General features: G+C 40.9%; 1 protein-coding gene across 1 annotated transcript in view; it reads right to left on the bottom strand.

Moving 5' to 3' along the window:
* The window catches only part of bin3 (bridging integrator 3), a 33,367-nt gene that overhangs the window by 3,861 nt on the left and 8,563 nt on the right, over positions 1–20,943 (bottom strand). Inside the window, exons 3-8 of the mRNA XM_084360527.1 lie at positions 19,517–19,557; positions 12,666–12,727; positions 10,528–10,664; positions 6,116–6,156; positions 1,237–1,378; positions 15–149 (exon numbers count right to left, since the gene is read on the bottom strand). Of these exons, the coding sequence (XP_084216653.1) occupies positions 15–149; positions 1,237–1,378; positions 6,116–6,156; positions 10,528–10,664; positions 12,666–12,727; positions 19,517–19,557 (558 nt within the window). The remainder of the gene's footprint in view (positions 1–14; positions 150–1,236; positions 1,379–6,115; positions 6,157–10,527; positions 10,665–12,665; positions 12,728–19,516; positions 19,558–20,943) is intronic.

Genomic DNA, 20,943 nt, shown 5'->3' with positions numbered 1-20,943 from the left:
TGGGGATCTCTAACCTGCGCCCTGATGAGAGCCTCAAAGCTGGGCTGGAAGTAGTCGATGCGGCTGTGGTAGAACTTGGGCATCTCGTCCAGTAGCTGCTTGTTCTTGGCCTCGAAGTCTTCCCTGACCGGTCGGAGCTCCTCTCTGGCCTGGGGTGTGGTGCAAACAAAAGAACGTGTCATCAGCGGTCACTATCAGCTCTAGCTTTACATAACATCCCCCTCATATAATAATTTACACATAATCCAACACATTCTTCATGTAGATTACGAGAAAAACAAAACCTGCAAAGAAAAACAAGTTAGTTATAGGATTTCTAGCACTGGAGCCATCTTTAGTGTCCTTTCTTATTGTTCAGAAAGATATTTGCCTAATTCCCACGGAGAAGCAGTGCAAAAAAAAAGAAAAAGAAAAAAAAGGCTGTAATCACGACCACAGTGAGGAGGAGTGGGTAATGTGGGCAGACTTGGCTGTGAGTGGACTCCAGCACCACTGATCTGTGTGTGAATGTATTAGTGGGTAGTCTACTGTAGGCATGGAGTTATGGAATGCACAATGAATATGTGTGAGAGGGTGAGAATTTTTATTAAGGGGAAGGGGGGAGTTGCTATATTCAAACTACAACATATTGTTTATCTGCTGCATTATGTTCTGATCATTAGTTAGTTTTCCTTAGACAAGCCAGTAGAAATGGCATACGAGTGTTTTGTCAGGATCATTTCTTAAGTGCGCAGGGATTCAAAGGCCAGGGATGTAGGGGCCTCTTCAAGGCTTTGTTCCCCTGACAGTGCTTTTCTCAATGTGTGTGGGTGGCTCGCCATGTGAGGATGTGTTAGAGGCAATAGCATAGGCAACACTGCAGCGCTATCTGTGAATGTGTGCGCTTCTGTAGTGGCCTCATGGTGTGTGTGTGTGTGTGTGTGTGTGTGTGTGTGTGTGTGTGTGTGTCTACAATTCTCAATTACGTGCCTGTAGATGTGCAGCAGTGCCTGTTTGAAAAGGCACTACTTGAGAGCCTGGTAGCTTGCGTGGGTGAAGGAGCGCACATGTACAGTATGCATGTGCTCAACTATTTTTGTTCATATCCAGTCAGCATTTGTGTCTTTTTCCACTTATTGCGCTCTATTCACAATACGCGCAACATGTAAGAGCAAGTGAACTCTGCTCCCCTGCAGATAGAGGGAGCGCTGGAGTGGACCAGCACGTGCAGCGATGCAAGCTTTAAACTCACAGTACCTGATGTAGTTTGACCATAACGGGCCCGGTTTTTTCTTTCTCTTCATACTTTTCCACTTTGGATTGCAGCCGCTTGTAGTCCTGCAGCGCCTGTTCCCGGCGTTTCACTGCCATGTTGAGGCTGGGGAAGACGCCACTGTACCTGCAACAAACACAGACAACCTTAGACAACTCTGACACAACCAGTAGGGCACTAAAGAAAACACATACAAGCGTGTATGCATGTGAACAAGAAATACTGACACTCAGACGCCAGAGTACTGAAAAAAAAAAAAAAAAAACAACCCAAAAACAAGGAGAAACTAAAGTTAGTGATATCATTAAAACATCTTTCCCTGCTCTATGAAATTTGTAGACCTGCATTCGGCATCGCATCCTATCTTAATAAAAGTCATTATGAATCAATAAAATCCCTCTCGTCAACATCTTATTGTAGAGGTACTCTCAAACCCCAGAGGACAGCTCTGCATTAAGCCTCCTCTAATCTATTATCTAATTACTGTAGTTCAAAATGGCATGAAACAATCCATTTTGTGACAATTATCATATTCCAAATGAAAATATATTCTTGCAACGAGAATCCTAGTCTTCAGCACTAAAAATAGGAAAACACTCATCTGTAACTTAGCAACAGGAGTCTGAGCTTCATCCTGGGACTTGTTGCACTGGTTTTGTCTCTGATTTTAATGGGAAGCAGGAAAACTGTATAGAGGAAAAATTCAATCTAATAAAATTAAATAAATAAGAAATAGATATATGAAAAATTAAAATTAACAACCCTGAATGAACATCTAAACTACAAGAATTAAAGTATTTTCTACCACCATCATTTCTTTAAACTGAGGTAGTTGGGCTCCATTTTCATTAGTTTTAAAAGACAAAGGATATACAACAAATGTGAATGGGAAATAAGAGAGCAGCATGAGCTCTTATTAAAGTCCCAGCAGTCATTAACAAATGAATAGTGAAGTAGACTTAACCAGACGACCATTAAGAAACAAATTGTTGCAGTTTCCATCATGTAAACACAAAGCAGTGACAGTGTTTTTAGTAAGCAGGCCACAGGTGACTGCTACATGTGAGTCAGTATAAAAACAATTGTAATAAAGAGTGAGATATGGCTTTTTTTGAATGATTCATTTAAAGCATTTCATCAGCTGTGTAGGCACACTGCTACAATAGTTTATTATGCGCGCCTCCGCCCTTAGTGTTATTGGCCACAAAATGTGTGGGCTTCATGATTTACGTTCCTCTCCATGCCAACCCCTGCCCTGCTCTGTGCAGCAGATGAGGGAACCACTGAGAACCTGTGGACTGATTGTGAAATCCTAGATTACGGCAGCGCCTGTGCACCTTACCGGAGGGCAGGAGGGAGGGGAGGGGTGGGGAAGTAGAAAGTGATGCGAACTGGCGCTCACTCTCAGACAAGCAGGGATTGTTTACTACAGGAAGTTAAGCAAGGAGTGGTCTTATAGCGTTTGAGTGACATCACGGAGCTCAGCTCAGCCCAGCCCCGCGGCCCACGCTCTACCGCTATTTATAAAATACCACTTTGGCCCAGTTTATGGCAGGGGTGGATGCCGATCCTCAAGTCTACTATCTGTTCCAGTGTACACATACTTGAAGTGCCAAGGGATTATGTAACTGCCCTCTAGGCATGACTGCTCTCCAGCACGATCCTATTGGCTGATGACAACGCAGCAGTTAACCAGCTTTCAGGCTGATCGCGTTTTCAACAGCGCACTTCACCTGACAGCACGGTGTAATTTCCTCATGACACATTGCAGGCCTGCTGTTTGTGCTCTAAAGTGGGACAACACTGGCAGGAACTACTATGTTTCAGCACACTGAGAGACCCAAGGGCCGCTGCTCTCCTGACGCTGAAGGAGGAGGAAGAGCTAGACACAAAGCCAATTGCTTCTTAACCCATTCCTGTCCTTTCCATGATGTCTCGCTGTTATATTCAAGCCACTCTGAGGTCAGAAGTTATTGTGACTCAGCTGTGTCAATGGCTCCCACACATGATATGCACCACTGGCCCTGGTTGAAGGTGACTAAACATAATTTGTAATGATAGTTTGGTTTAAAACCATCCAGGCACTGGACTTTTCCCTCGATGTCCCGGCCTTGGCTGGACAACTACCGGTCAGTCGGCTAGGTCTGCATCTGCGGTCTGCAGTCTTGACTGAATGAGGTCCTATGAGGTTGAGGGCTGCACAGGGGCCAAGGGCACACCACTGTCCATGTGACAGGTCCGGGTGTGGTGAACAGGCTGGATGGAAATAGCATCTGGACCAGAGAGTGTGTTTATGAGCAGCTGCCAATCCACAGACGGGCCAGTGTGACCCGTCAGCCAAGCCCAAGTCTGGTCTAGACACCCTCAGTCTAGCAGGCTAGCTGTCCCTCTTGACTATCACCATCACATAACTCACCACTCACCACTAAAAATATAGGAAAGAGAATTGTTTATGCGCAAATTACCACTTCCAATGTGTCACAGAGTCAGATGAAGACTTAAGAGTATCAGAGAGGGTTACATCACGTGGCAAGTTTTATTAAAATATGCTTCCTGTGAACGTAAAATAACCACCACCTGTTGTATGAATGGTTTAAGAGCAGTGGGCCATGGGAACTTGAGTGTGTGACGTACATGCCAGCAGAACCTCTTTTGTCTCAGCAGGAGGAGCAGAGTTTGATCTGCTGCAACATGCCTTGTGTTTTGTTGATCAACAACTCACGCAGCCTGGATACAGGATATACCAGATAAGACGGAGAAAAACAATATTATAGGAAACATCCTGGGTACAAAAAAATTAGAACTTCTATTGTGATGATTCTACAACAACATCAGATCAAATTAAATCCCAGCCCCCCACCCAGAAAAAACTGCTTTAGCCTCACAGCTAAGGCCAAATAGTCCCGTCAGCTCCAGGCCTCACAACCTGCTGTCCAGGGGCAGAGTCTTCCTCTGATTGAGAGGGGTGAATGTGGCTTGTCCAGTCAGTGCTCAGTTGAGGGCAGAGGTCTCAAAACAGGCTCGACTTCTGTCTCACCCAAAAGAGCAACGGAGCAGAAAGGGCTAGGTTAGCAGGCCGAGATAACACAAATGCCTCAATGCCCACGCACTCCACTCCCCTCGCACAAACACAGTGATGTCATCCTGTGACCCCGCTGAGTGGATTAAATCCTTAGAGAGAGAAACAGACACTGGGGTGGAGGGGGGCTGAGGTAGGGGGGCTGCCTCTATTTTGTTTTTTTTACTGTACATTTTACTACACCAAGTATAAAGGATGGATGGCAAAATTTTAAATAGCAGTCACACATGGACACAAGCATATAAACACGCGCACACACACACACACACACACACACACACACACACACACACACACACACACACACACACACACACACACACACACACACACACACCCCCCCCCCCCCCCATTCAAGGTCTTCCATTAACATTAACATTCTCCTTTTCAACTCTTAATGATGACACAAGATCACCAATAGAGGATTTTAAGATTAAGTGAACAATGAAAAATATTCATTAGTGATGGACTAATGGAATCTTAATGGAAGCTTTAAAGTATAGTAGCTTTTGTGTCTCAGTTTTCTATAGAGCACACTTTGCTATACTAATAACTAATAGTGCTGTGTTTTTAAGGAGGGAAAAAGTTAATAAAGCGGTCGACTTAGCTTAGCTTCAAAACTTCCTCTGCTCTATTTCAGACTCATGTAAATGCCTAACTTTATGGTCTAAAATACCATCTTTGTAAGACAGCGCCCCCTCCAAAAACGGGGTTGATGTTTGTGTGAGTGTGTGCAGTGTCCTGAGACAGTTCTCCTCCTCAACCAATCATCGGCTCTGGGCCCAGGAAGCTGGGCCCTTTGCCATATTCTGAGCCTGCCCACACGTCCGCCTGCCGCCCACCAGGAAGAGGAAATTAGAACCATTCCATCCTGTCATTGCTCCGCCACCAGAGCACACGAGGAGGAAAGGGCTTAACACACACACACACACACACACACACACACACAGACACGCACACACACACACAAACACACACACAGACAGACAGACACTGACCCAACCTTTTCATGTTTTATGGAGAAATCTTTTCACACTGGTTATTTTGAAAAATGAACCAACAGTCACATGGGGTTCAATATAAACTTGCAATAGAAACACATGCACATGCTCTCTCATATGTTTAATCTCCTGGGAGGAGCCAAGAGGAGGAAGCAAAACCTTAACAAGCTCTCCGGAAGACGGGTGGGATAGTCCAACCACTCCCTAAAGTACCTCTGCTTTGCATGTGCGTGTGTACAGTACGTGTATGTGTGTGTGCATGTTTGAAAAAGTGAGGCTTAAGGAATGGAATAGCACTCACAGCCTGCTCAAATGGGGGCGAGTATTAGGAATGAAAACCAAATAAACTTTCTTCCAGACATACTACCGCCACAGCAGCACTGCTCACTCCCTAGTTCGGTTTTACAATCTGTATTACTACACTGCAGGCCTTCCTGTGGTCCTGCACTACCACTGTGGGTCAAACAATAAAAATGTTACAGGGCACTGGACTTAATCTGCCCAGTGTCATATGGATTTACCACATCAGGAACATTAAGCCTCAGAAACTGAACTTAACTGCCTTTACAGTACTTTCCTGTGATTTTGTTATACATTTAAATTCACCATATGGACTTACTATAGAAAAATCTACCACTCTACTGCTCCAAACAAATTTTAAACTTATCAGAAAACAATTGTTTGGCCCTCGCCTGGTATGAAGAAGACATTTAAGGTTGACCCCTAAAATATAGCAGGAACAAAATAAATTCAAAAGTATGAGAAAACAAGACAGGAACTTACTTTTTCAGAGGATCGATAACAGTCTTCTGGATCTGGTTGACCTGTAATATAAAGAACAACCGTTAACATAAGCAATGAGCACCACTATATCAAGGGAAGCAACATTACAAATTGTTATTCATTGTCAAATTGAGTTACATCTAAACTGAAGTCAGAACAAAATAGCTTCTACATCTCTCATTCATTAGCTGCTAAGTAATGCCACTGCATAAACATCAACATTTGTGTATATTTCAAACAGAGCACTCAAGAAAAAAAAGGCGAGGGGGGGCTTGCAAAGAAACTTTCGTGACGTTGACTCTTTTATTGTACACAAGCCCCGAGGAGAAACCCCTGAATATTCATTGAGCTTGCGATACAAAAGGATGGAACTGTCAGGGGACGGACATGAAAGCAAAACCCAACTGATTTCAAATCCTGTGGAGGGTGGGCTGCCTTACAAGATGAAAGTTCTTTGCAAACAAACATTTTAACAACAATAACAGTTTATATTTTTCCTGCATTCTCCTTCTGGTTGCCAGAACCGACAGGGGAGGGAAGGAGGGGAAGGGGGGTGTTAAATGGAAGTAAACGAACATCTCATCTCGGGGCCTCCAGCCCCGGCACCAAGTCTCATCGACAGAAGTTGGCGCACAATTAATAAAGTTTCCAGCGTCATTTACATTGCAGATTCAAAATGACTGTTACTACTGGATCTTCGAGCGTGAGAGGAAGCTAAGTTAACCAGGCGATCGAGTCAAGTGAAGAGTAAATGCTGAAGAAGAATTTTAAAGCAGGGAGATGTGAAGTGACAGCTGCATGAGAACAGTGAGCAGCTCCGCTAATCATATGTTCACTCGCTATTGGAAGGACAGTCAATCACACAACAACAAGGAAGCGAGATCGCAGCTGTGCTTTGTAAAAATGCCCTGACCATCTATGAGAACATACAGCAACACTCACTGCTTCACACCGGCACATTTCTAAGTACAAAATGGTTGATTGTGGTTTGAGGGAAAACAGAGAACCAATAACAAATAAGTACATGGGAATTCACATTTTCTTTGTTTTACATATTCACACCATCCCCCCCCTCGCGGACTTGAGCTGCGCCGCTGCTTCTAAGGTGAGAGCATGCAGCGAGGAGGGAGAACAACAGCGGCAGATTTGCTTAAGCATGCTGGTGCCCTCTACCCTCTGCCCCTTCCCACAGAGAGGGGGGGCAGAGCTATTCCTTGGAGGCCCTGCAGAGCCTGAGGCCGACGCTCAAGCAGTAGTCTCCATCAGTGAGTCACGGGGCAGAGGCCATCCTGGCACACAGGCCTCCCAAAAATACACACAGATCGCAGAGGAAATCAATATCCCTCCAAACGGAGCATCCTCTACTGCGCTGCCGCCATCTACACTGGGGCTCAGCTTCGGCAGCAGTGTGCCGGCGGGGCTGTGCGCCCTCCTCAGCCCCAGAAATAAACACACAGACCTGGGCCACTGCTGCCTTCATTATCGCTGCACGTTTTATCTGCTGGCTCTCTCACTTGCGGGCCCTGAGGCAGAACATCTCGTCTCAACACGGAGAAGAGCAAAGGGTGGATGCTTTTGTGTCTGTTTTGCTGGAGCAATAGGGTTTGCTGTTGTTGCCGTCAGAATCAACAGTCAGCTTGAAGGGAGAAGCTCGAGTAGTGTTCGAGTGAGCTGTGCTAGATTTTAAACACCTAGCAAACCTGAGGTGATGTTCCACATAGCAGACTGACCAAAAAGTGCTCACAATCACTATTTTGCCTTTAGCTCACTTGAAGCCACTCTACAAAAAAGAAGCCACACAGCCCTGCCCAAACCTGGAACTGAACATCGTGTTAAGGCGAGGATTTTTATTTAGTAAGACTGAAAGAAGTGCAGAGAAAATCAGGTGTGACCTAGCTGTCAAAATCCACTCTGGATGAAAGTGTGTTTAAAAAAGAACACAACCACGTCAATACAGTATGTGACTGTTGTCCTCCACATGTGAAAAACTGCGCTGCCTAGCTGAATCACTGTCAAACACATCCCAGTCACACAGCCAAACAGGAAAACTACACATGGAGCCAGAAAATAGAATCACAACTATAAAGATAAACAGTTCCTTTTGCTACCAGAGACTGCTTCAAGTGTGAAAACACAAAATCACATAAAAAAATGACAGATGACTGAGTTGATTAAGGTGCTGAGGAGAAGCTTAAGCAGGATCAAGTGATGGCCTGAACTCCAAGATTACAATTTTAGCCAGGAGACAAAAGGCAAACAGGGAGACTTTGGTGCTGAAACAGTCTACAAACTTTGGTCTTAAAATGACAGAGGTGGATATTGGATATATAGTATCCAATATCCCCTATTGACAGTCAAGTGTGCATGGCAACCTGGTGAAAAAACAGCAAATCTGATATTGTATAAAATCAGAAGAACGTAGAAGTTACTATATAGTGAAAACAGTCAAACTGGCAGGAGTGCTCTCCTGGGCACTCGACCAAGCCAAGTCCTGGAACATACGCACCCCGGGTCACAAACCCACACGCTCCGTCCAACCCACATTCTACTTTGTCTAGTCACTCAAAATTGCTCCTGTAAAATTTGATGAGCTGTGAGCACAGCCAGTCTGAAAGACTGGTATGTCAAAGCTGAAGAAGAAAATACAGAAAGAGAAGTGACGACCATAGAATAGTTGCTTAAACTCCACCTTACACGTTTAGCATATTCTATATTTAAGAAAATAATTTTCTTCTCATCTGTGTGACAGTTAAGTCGCTTTTATAACTAAGGAGAAAGGGCGTTTTGACATGACCAAAATACAAATGTATTTCACAACTTAGATTGATATTATATGCTACTTATATTAACAATACATTTCCTTTGATGCAGTTAGTTTTAATGCTAAGAGGACATTTTATGAGAGTTTTTTTGGGTTGCAGAATGGACACCGCTTCACTCACATTTCTTGGGAAAAAAGTTTTGGTTTGATCTTCTACAGAGACCAGAGTCCAGTTCATGAGATTTCGCAGAAAATACAAATCATGTCCTCTTATATGTACAAATCCAGATGGTGTGCTACTCCCGAGATACTGAACTACAATCTAACCATGGAGTAAGAGAAAAAAAATGACTTTTTAGAAAGGTATTCATTTTTCTTCACCTTGTGAGATCATAGTTGCGTGAAAGGTTTTGAAATCATTCTGATACACAGCTAAATGTGAAAAGAAAGGGGAATATTTTTATGGCAACAAATGTGAAAAGCACAGAACACCTAACAGCAGGGCAATGAGTCAAGAAAACACAGATGGAAAAAAGTCAATCGGTATATGCCTTAGTGTGATCTCCTGTGTTCTCCTGTATTTTTTCCTCTTTAAAAGTCTACCCTTCACAGTGTAGTGCCTTGAGGATGCACACATGCGGTGCCACTATGATTCACATTATAACTACCTTTGGCGATGATTCTAATCAAAAACCTGAAGTGCAACCGGCAAATAATCTGAAAAGGCCTGACAGCCAAGAAGAGATCTTCACAGCTGTGAAGCAAGTGAGCGAGGCAAGAGTATGCTGTATTGTTTACAGTTCTGGAAAGAAATATCTGCCCATCTACAGTTGCCTCTTGGGACAAAACATACAAGAGTGAAAAGCACAAAGATTACGAGAAACGCACTCCAAATCCACAAGTACTCTAAACATCAAGATACAAACACAAACTGTGTAACAAGACTGGAAACATAGGTAGACAATGTCTTAGCCACACTAGCTACTAAGCTCTATGGATGGTAGCGCCAGTTTGGGTCTGTCTGCAGGAGGGATTTGAGATATTAACTATTAAGTATTATTATTTCCAGCTGATTAAAGTTGCTCTACTCCATGAAGGAGGAAAAAAACTTTTCGCTTTACCCCTTATAGACAATTAGAGGTGTGGTTAACTATTGATGTAAAAAACAATGTTGAACTGCCACATATTTGTTTCAATAAGCTCACTACACAAGCTGCGAATAGAGTTACTTCTGCGAATTTCGTGGTGGGACATATTTTCCTGTTGAGGAAAGGCCTTTCCATTGTACGAGTTATTTTAGACACCAGTGAGTCACAAATGCATCAATTTTCACAGCTGATAACCAGTAGCTTGAGCTTATAGAGGATGATGCCACAGATGCTTTTCAAAAACAGCAGAAGGAAAGACATACGGATAGTTTTTAGTCCACCGGCTGCACAATATTGACAAATATGAAAACATGCATTTTCAACAAAAACTCGTTTAATTTCCTACTTTGTATGTCTGAGGAAAGACATTTCCCCCGATACCAATCTGATGGTATCAGTGCCAATGGCAAGTGCCAAGAAAACAAAGCAGAGAAAGACAGCATAAGAGTGAGATAAAAACATTCAAAATTCAAAGTGTGAAGGGCTGTGGGATTAAGTCTGACCTTCTCCTGGTTGAATGCGTCCATCCTTCTCATGGATGTATCTAAAGCAGTCATGGACTCCAGGAAGGCCTGGTCCTGCTCACACAGTGGGTTATTCAGCAGGTCTGCAGAGATCTTCACTGCTGCTTTGGACATGGCTGACAGAAACACGCACAAAGCAAAAGATATTGTTAAAAAGCAGACAATCATGTAGATTACAGCCTAAATAAATGATGACTGACAATGTCATAATTAGGGCTGTAACAAAGGATTATTTTCATTGCTGATTAATATGCTGATTATTTTCTCAATCAACCAATATGTTGTTTGGTCTATAAAATGTCATAAAATAGTTAAAAAGTCTTACTTAAGTACAAGTTTGAATATTTCAGAGCCAAATGAGTGCATTTTTATATACATTTATTGTATCAGCAATCAGATTATTTTTTTTTTTAAATATTAACATCAGATCCGTTAACTGTCGTAAAGTATGAATTTTGGGTACTTTTTACAACACTGAAGGTTAAACATTTAAGAAGTTAGAATCAAAGAATTTTGATATCTTTTTCTTAAAAAATGACAAACTGATTAATCGAATATAAAAAAAGTTGGCAAATAATATAATAGTTGACAACTCATCGATTCATAGTAGCAGCTCTCGTCCCTCATGTACAGAAAAAACAAAAATTTAAATCATGGGGGCATTTTGTGGATTACACTAAGGCTTCAAGCGTTTCATCAGTGTATTCTCAAAAGTAAGCTTTTGGGAAAGGACTAAAGAACAAAAGTAGAATGGCACACTGCTGAGGGGTCGCTGGGGCTGGCTGCCTTGTTAAATATTCACCAGAGCACCGAGAATCTTTGCAATGTTTCTATACTGACAGCACCAATTACTGTTAATCTGCACTCATGCCACTTTGTTTAGACACAGAGCACATATCAGATTATGGCTTCACAGTCAGAGTAAATGAGCTTCACTGAGGAGACACATGCTGACAGGAGAGGCTCTGGTGAAAATGGGCTTCATGGAGATCTGGAACAGTCTTTTCACACCACCTTGGGATTCTCTCGAGAACAATTTTCAACCAATCAATTATTGCGGTGTGGCGTTTCCGCATGTCTCTCCATTTGACAAGTAACAAATTGCTTGATTTGACATTGTCTGATATAACTGAGAGACATGTTGATTATAGGGTCATGAAAATCAAAAGGTGACATTAGTGGACATGTGGGTAGTGATTTAATTACTTGTCTTAGTAGTGTGTAAATAAGTGAAGTCCGTTGTAATAACTTGGGGCTGCATCAAGATGAACCATTTGTCAGTATGAAAAGCACATTTATCCCTGCCTCTTTCTTTGCCTTCTGTTACTTAGCCTAATTGAAATTGTGAACTGGTGCTGCCCTTAAAAGATATTAACGTTTCTCCCCAGCTAATTGGCAGTGAGTTCAATAGAATTCTGCCTATCACCACCTTTGACTTGATAAATGATGGTCGATATAGAAAGCAGTGTATTAAATGCAGTGCTGACATGCGGAGTAGGTCCAGTTCTTTGTTTAGTAGCAGTTGGTGGAGACGGGACCTGTGCAACAGATGGAATCCATTAACGATAATGAGGGCCTGACAGCTATGACACTTTGATGATGCAGACATCCATATTCCAGAGCACAAAGGAGAGGAAATGAAGAAGCCTCTCACTCCTCCATCCGTCCCCGCTCCTCCACCCCCACAACTAACTACTTACCACAGGCCATGTCTACTCCTGCTTCCCAAATACACAACTCCAAAACCAACAAATAAGCAAATAAAAAGTAGAGTAAACACGGTTTCTGTGGCCGACAAATTCATGAATAAATGAGGGCAGAGATGGTAGACAAATTGAGTCCTAACTGAACAGTGCATTAAAAGATACTTTCATGAATCCAACACATACACACACTATAATTGGCTTGAAAAACCTATATAAGATTAAGGTGAAGGCTCGCACTCTCGTCTCATTTGTCAAGTTGCTCGGAGAGCTGACGCACCACCAAACAAACCAAGAAAACCAAATGTCTTTCTAGCCCTGAAAAACCTGCCAAGCAACATCAAGTATGTTGGTGAACAAGTGGAGATCAATGGCGCAGCCGGCGGGAACACACAGGTTTGTGGCAGAACACACCTAAATCAGCCTCAGTACTTTTCTTCATGTCCTTGTGAAGCTTTTTCGTCTGATCCTCCAGCCTGTGAGACAAGACGAAGAATGATTATCAGCCAGATTCTGGTCTAGTAACACAGTCGAGCATCACTAACACTGAAAACAATGGGAAATATGGGCTGAAATATAGTATTAGTATTAGTCAGAAACAGAACAGGAAAAATGACAAAAGTAACAAAAAGAATCCCATCCCATCACTTGCATCGTAATTAATTTACATAGAATTCAAAACATTTTCCGACCAATAAAATGTTGATATGGACAAAATAATATCCAAACCAAAAACCTACAAAAAGGAAATGAGCATATAAAAAATATGGTTTAAGAAGGAATTACACATTTCATTGATTCCACATTCCAAAATGTTATTATAACATCCGTTAGCTAATTAATAATACCGGGAATCCTTCTTCTTACTGTCAACTACATTTGCACTCAAAAGCATTAACATCTTCCATCATTCCACTGCACATATTCCATTGATGGGTGTTAAAAATGGCAATTACCAGACTATGGAGGCTGAAAACACATGCCATTCATTATATCAATTAAGCCAAACGAGGGGTTTAGAATCTCCCCTGAGACTGCTGTCATATCACTTCTCCTGGTTTGATGAAAAAAGGAACGTGGTGGGGTTTCATTTCCATCTTTGCTTTGAGGGATTACATTAACAAGGAAGACAATAGCTGTGTAATCCCATAGGACTTCTGGTGGGGGCACTATGGCCACTGGCCACAAGATTTAAAGGGACTGGTAACACATGTGTGGTGATGCAAACCAAAAATGGCAGTCAGTTGCCTTCAAATACAGGGTTCAGAGGCTGAGAAACAAACAAATGGTGGGTTGCTCTAGCAAACCCACAGGTGCATGAATCAAACAGGAATGTGACTGGCTCTCTGATGCTTTACTAGCTGTTTAAACTGTTCAACTAAAGGAGTAGGAAAGAAATAATGAACCTCAAAATTATTATCATTTTTATTATGATTTACTTATCAGTGAAAATTTTAATATGCCAGAAGGACACACACAGCTCCATTTCATAAACCAGAACACTAGTAAAAGGACAGTAAAGGAAATGTTCAACTCCAAAAAGGGCAACATACAGTGGTAGAATAATTATACCAAACAGCTTGTGTAGTATGATTCCAAGAGTTTTGAAACTAAATAACTTCTTAGATAAATACAGTCATTTTATAAACATCTAAATTCATATACAGGTATGGCTGTATGGAACAGTTCAAACTTTTGAAGCTTCATCCTTAAAGTTGAAATTCAAATTCTAAATCCAAATTCAAATTTATTCTGTTTAAACTCTGCACAGTTGCTGATAAAGAGGAGGCTACACTAATATTATTAGTATTATCAATTTGTAGAATTAGAATCCAGTGGTGGCTGCACAGTATTGTTAATGACTCATGTGAACCAAACACTTCCAATAATTAAGTCCAAAAGTCTAAATCATTTGTCAAACGATGGATTAACAACATTTTTTTAATCAAACAAAAAATCTGCTTCAATGCATATTTGTTGGTGTTTAGCCTTTAAAAACAAAAAAAAACAAACCTTTTCACTATGCTCACAAAAACGCATGCAAACGGTGACACTCATTTGTATTAACGGGGTGGTCTAGCAGCAATCTAACAGCAACATAAATTACATTATATAACCACAATCTCAAAAACTCTATTTATAACTCTATTATAAAGTACTCTATTCAAATTTAAGATTTTGTTTGAGGACTAATTTTTTAGGGTCATGAAATATGACGACAGACATTTAAAGCTTTATCTGAAAACTGAACAGAAGCTTCAAATGTAAAAAGAGGACATTCAGTACAGCCCTACACACAGCACAATCATAATAGAGGCATTTTGTACATTTTGTCACAAAATTCACAACTGTCAAGAACAGTAGCAAAACCCTAACAGTTTGTGGTATTAGCCCATGTCAGATTGCATTTGTATCAAAACAGCTTTGATTTTAGACTGTGGTCTGTTATTGCAATTTAATCATTTACACGTGCGTTTGTTGCCCTGACGAAGGGCTACTAAACTTTGAGGATGCAGGGTCTAAGGCTAACTAAACACCATTAATTATTTTCTATCATAACTTGTCCTCTACATGCTTTTGTTTGTCTTGACGTGCTTTTAAGATTTTGCGCTCAATCACCACGGACCAGATGGAGGTTGTTCCAAAAATGTCATTTGCAGTAAATGATGCAACTTCATCTTGCATTGTTCACACCACGGGAAAAAAAACATTCTGTCAGAACAATCTCCACAGTAACTTTGTGTATTCTCTCACCAATTAGATGTAACTGGGTCTCATAAGCCATATAAGCCTTCGTCTAAAGTCATTAAAATATACTCTTGCATTCCAGATATTTATTTCTAACTGCACCAACCGTACTCACATTACAATCAAAATTAATAGCAATAATTCAGGCAGGATCTAATCAGTGTCTAATAAGAACACATCTTCCTATTTCCATAACATAGATTGCCCAGTAAATACATTTTTTCAGCATGCATGTAAACCAGGAAAATGAATGTTCTATAAAGGGTTCAGCTCACTGTGTACGTATCATATGACAATCCTGTCTTGAGTCATACCTGCAACTAGAGAAAATATTCTGACATTGTTAAAAACATCTGGGAATACTCGTATGTGATCCGTTTTATCATTTCTGTCTTTGCTGCGAGTAGAAGCAGTTGAGGATTCAGACACCACAACAAGACTTGAATGCAATTCTGAAAGCCAGTGGAGTCAATGAAGGGCAACGCGTAAAACAAACTAAAACTAAAATAGTCTTGTAAATTGGCTGACACAGTTAACACTTGAGAGTAATGAAAGGAGACAAATATGAGATGAGGAAATTAACAGTATAACAGTAAAACTCTGCCAATCATGGAGATTGCAGTACAGGATAGTGGGTGAAAGCATCTCACTATGTAAACAAACTAGCATTCACCGAGACCAGTGCCTGTTTGTGCATGTGAAACTTATGTTCCAGATAGTACCTCCTACTTTAAAATGTGTTGCACAATGTTGTTGCATCTTCTCTGCTCTGTCAGCACTGACAGTGAGAGAGCCATTCTGGATGAGTGCCAGGTGAGCCTGGAGTCGCTTTCCAAAAGGTGCTAATAGAGCGGCCTAGTGGAACAGCTGCTGCTCCTTGCTCCAGTGCCCAAACGTGGGGCCTGGACAGCCACAATCATCGAGCCACATCCCCTATTGAAAACTTGACGGACAGCATTTTATATGCCTATCTCACATAACCCCTTTGTATGACACTCGAAAAGGAACAGGCATTAGACCATGTTTGACCATTCACACCTTTTGGGTAAATACCTAGTCATTGCATTCACACAAAAACCAGGTCAGGCACTGTAGTTCCATCTATTTACTATCTACAGATGTCAAGTTTGAGTAGATTAAATCTGACTACTAATGTATCTACACTAGAAATCCAACCTGCATCGAGCAGAATAATTCATGCCAAATGCCATTTCCTTACAACATGTTGGTCTTGAAAAGTTGAGACCCCCAAAAGGTTCACATCAATCCATGATGCCACACATAATAAAACATGCTAAAAGTAGTCATGGTGTGGATTTAAGACAGAATGAATGATGGAAAAACCCTAAAATAAATAGCCTTTAGAATAAATTATTTTAAAGGCTAAATGAAAAAATAGGCACTGCTTTTAAAGCATCTGTGCAAATGTTGCTATGAAAAAAGGTAAATAAAGTGAGCCTGTCGTGTGTTAATTGCATGTTTTTGTTTTGTTATGTGCTCGTGTGTGTGTCCAACTTTAGAGCTAGACAGACACAGACATCCATATGTGGTTTTGATGTACAGTAGGGATGCGCCTTTTCTGGGCCAATACTGATAAAAAAAAATGCCGACAGCAGATGTTGAGACTTTTGTTGTTGTTGTTCTTTATGAAACTAGTTGGAAATTAAGCTTCAGCAACTCACTTCAATGTTGTGGCCTGCTTGGGGGAAGTTACACAGAAAAAAGTGGGACATTCCTGGAATGGCACTCGGTAGAGCGCATACCTTCACCAAAGCCCCTTTAATTCAATCAGGCCAATATTCAAACCCTCTAGATCTGGAATTTGTATTAGGATCTGCATCAAATTATCTTCTAAAGAGCACAAATTTGATCATACAAATGTATGAAACAACCTCAAATTTAAAATTCTTTCACATGAAAAATAATCTCTTTTTATAAACACAACTTTTTCAAAAGCCTTTTCGCCTGACATACAACTATCTTCTCAACGATAAGAACTTTTCAGTACTTACAAGCCCTACAAACTGATGGCAGTGATATCACGAGCCAGTACCTCAAGAATGTGCCAGTGCAATTAATGTGAATCATCAGATAAACATCGGCTGCTGCCATTGGTAAATGTCATGTTATTTGCTTCAGGCCAATAGCAGTCAACAAGGTGAATACTGGCAGATATTTCTTCTATATCTTCTATCGATATTTGGACTATTTATTTTTGCATCCTCAGTGTACAGTAAATGTTATGTGTATGTATAAGTGACACCTTTTTTTCATTTATTTTCAAATGTGCTAAGTCAAGCTCACTACATATTTCGGTTATATTCATTTCAATAACAAACTTAGGGGCCCCTAACAAAAAGGCAAGCTGATGTGTACGTGGCAATTAAGCTTGTGATAAATTTTGATAAACCAAAAATGATCTTTTGTCAGGGAACAGAGTGTAAAAACAGTAACCACGGTGAAGCCTACCAAGTATATGTAGGTCACGGATGCACCACGATGTGTTGATATGGATCTCTAGGGTGGAGAACCTGAATGTCTGTACATGCCTGCTGCTCTGACTCATCTATAAGGTCTATTGGCACCGCACCTTCCTGATAATGGGTCCTCCTACTCAACAAAACCTGAGAGGAAAATGGTGCTCCCACTCATTCTGCGGGGCCCTCAGGGAGTTTCTCTAACCTCAGCTCACAGTAAGGGAAGGCCCGCATGTACTGAGCTCTCAGGTCTTGGGTGCTCTGAACTCCTCTCTACTTTGTTTCATAGAAACACTGGTATCATGTTTGTCAATTCAAAGTAGGCTGCTTAAATAATATCTATGAATAGGTTATAGTTTCACTTTTATGTTTAGGCTTTTCATTTTATTTAAAAACTTACATACATCCACATTTTTCTAGATTAAACACTGAACACTAATTATGCGATTACAGGAAACTGCCTGAGATTATAACTCATAGCTTGAATGTATGATTATCAAAGGTTGAGAGGAAGTCTAACAAAAAGTTAACTCTCTCACAATTTCTAATTTCAGACTCCACCATAGCTCAAACGTGGGTCCTTTCACAGTTCAATGTTGAGAAAAAAAAGTGACCAAACACAGCAGGGATTGGCAGATTGTGAGGAACAAAGAAACTGTATGTACAATGGGCACTTGTTAAGTGTTAGTTTCTGCTTTGTAGACACGTAAAATCAAAGCACCTACATGTTCTGTAAAATTACACAGAAAGTATATGACACAGTCCTGAAGTGTTGTCAGATTTCGAACTTCTTCATTGCATTGTAGATGATACACACTAGTTCACAGTACAGCTTCAGTTCCTTCTAAATGAATGCAAGGGGGAATTCCCTCATACATACACAGTGGGTGTTACAATGCAGCAGGTAGTAGATCATCATAGTAAAAGCTATAGAAAGCTATAATGCTGTAACTTGTTAGTTGTAAGTTGAAAATTAAATGTTGATGATCTCATTTTACAACATGCCTTTTTTGACCAAGAAAATCAGATTGTTTTTTTTATATTTACAAAAGGACATCTCTGACAGATGACTGGGTTTAAGAACTTGAACAGCACTTTAAGATGTATTATTTGGGCACAGAAATCAAAGGTACCAAAAGACTGCAATTTCAAAAAAGCATGGACCTCAAACACACTACAATACACAAAATCAAACTCTCCAAAAGGGTGTGAACACCACACAGCAAAAAACCTCTTTGCTTGTTTGAACCTAAAGGTCCTAAATGCTAAATGGGGCCCCACTAGTGGTCACAGTTCAGGACCAGCATGTTGGATCAAAACAAACTGGCATGTCGGCCACACCTCCCCTTTTCCCCCCATGTGTCCTGCCCTCTCTACCTCCGCCGTTCTCAGCAGCACATAGGAAGGAAGAGAGTTACCCTTTTGTGGACCATGTCAAGTGACGATGTAAATACATTAGGCAAGCAAGAGGATGTACATATTGGCTATTATTTGCTTCAGTAACTAGCAGAGTTGGGAACGAGAGGCAGGCACCGGCAGGCAGAGAGTCAAGGCACGTTGAGTGTGTGTGTGTGTATGTGTGTTCTGACTTATGCCACTTTTGGGGACAAACACCAGTGTCAAGACTGCATTTGAATGAAAATACTTAGTAGCCCAAGTCTGTGGTTTTCCCATGGAAGTCCACGGTTTTCCCGCGGACTTGGACTACTCTTGAAGTGTTCATGGTTAGGTAGACCTATTTTCATGCAAATGCAGTCTTGACTCTGGTGTTTGTCCCCAAAAGTGGCATAAGTCAGAACACACACAAACCCAGCTCGCTGTGTCTATAAATGGGGCGGTCCAAGGGATCCGAAGGGAGGCGGCTCACACGCACTAACATGCATGTGCGGCCAGACTGGAGTGACCTGTGACGTCACTCTCTGCTCAGGCTGTCTTTACTCCATTATATCTTTAAATAGCAAATAGTTCTTTCCTGACATCTAGTCAGGCTGACTGTTGTGTATTGGACCTTTAATACAGACTTTCAAAATGTAAACTTACTTTTGGAGCTTGTCATATTCTCGCTCGAAGTCTCTCTCAACCTATAAAAGAACAGATTTCATGTCAAATTCTGTCATTCCATTGTTTAAAATGTATTTGAGGACAAAATTCGTTTTACATTTTCACATCATCCAAAGAAGTTTAGGCAAACTAGACTGACACAATGTAAAACATAAAAGCAAAAACCAATGAATGATGAATGACAAAAGTTGTTGTGGTCTCAAGGCTTGTGATAGCACTCAACCATGCAAAGGCTTACTCCTTTACCCCAATAGTTTCTGCCATGTACTTTCTGAAAAACAGAGACTTTTGGGGGGTTACAGACTGCATTCTTAGTTTCTGTAACTCCACTAGGTTTCAGTGGAAATGCAGGTAAAATACTTTGAAGTGCATCAAGTTCCCAGGGTCATCAAGGGCCAAAACAGTTTGTCCAACCATGTCTCTAAAATATGCCAAGCAGGTTACAGAGGCAGCATGTGTTCCTGTCTTGTGGTTCTGTGGGCTCCTGGATTTAAACACAGTGGCCAAAACAACGAGGAAGGCAGCTGACACTTTGTCGCTAGTGGATCATCTAACTGGGCTGCCTCTAACCCACTCCATCCTGGTTTTTGCCCAGGATGGCACAGGAAGCTAGAAACCCAGTCTGACAGTGACTGCCGGGCCACAGACCCATTACACTGGAAGTGGTTTTGTCCAGCAAGAAGAACACCCACTGACTGTCACTTCAAGGTAACCACTTCTGCCCCCCTACATGTCTCAGACAAATTGGCATCCAATCAGTCTTTCGGGTGAGGCACTCTGATGACATTATTTAGACTACTTGTCATGTTGTATATACACTACCGTTTGTAAAGGTTTTTCCATTTTTGTATTTTTACAAATACTGCCCTGAAACAGGTTTTAATTTTTTCATTTACATAGATTTGTTTTTTTTTTTTTACCAAACCTGCAATAATTAATTGATTAGTTGTCAACTATTAAATTAACCCCCAACTATTTAGAAAATAGATTAATCTGTTTAAGTCATTTTTTTAACAGAAAAAAGTTAAAATTCCATTGCAGCTTCCTGAAAAGAACATATTTTCAGTTTTGTTTTTTTGTTTTTTACTCCTCTATGACAGTGAACTAAATACCTTTGCATTTTAGACAAATCAAGATATTTAAGGACCTCATCTTAGGATTTGGATGACACTGATCAACACTTTTAAGCATTTTCTGACATTTTATAGACCAAAGAACTAATCAATTAAATGAGAAAATATGGCAATATGGCTTAAAAATAATATTTAGGCTATATCATGATACAGGTTATATATCTCAACATTTTTTAAATCAACTCAATAGCACATCCTAAATACTTGGACTGGGTGACATAATCAAATATCACACTATTTTTGAGCATATACCTAGGTATCTATATTGCAATA

Source organism: Pagrus pagrus (assembly GCF_965226575.1).
Source record: "Pagrus pagrus genome assembly, chromosome: 8".
Taxonomy (NCBI): Eukaryota; Metazoa; Chordata; class Actinopteri; order Spariformes; family Sparidae; genus Pagrus; species Pagrus pagrus.
This window is presented reverse-complemented; position numbering and strand designations above follow the sequence as displayed.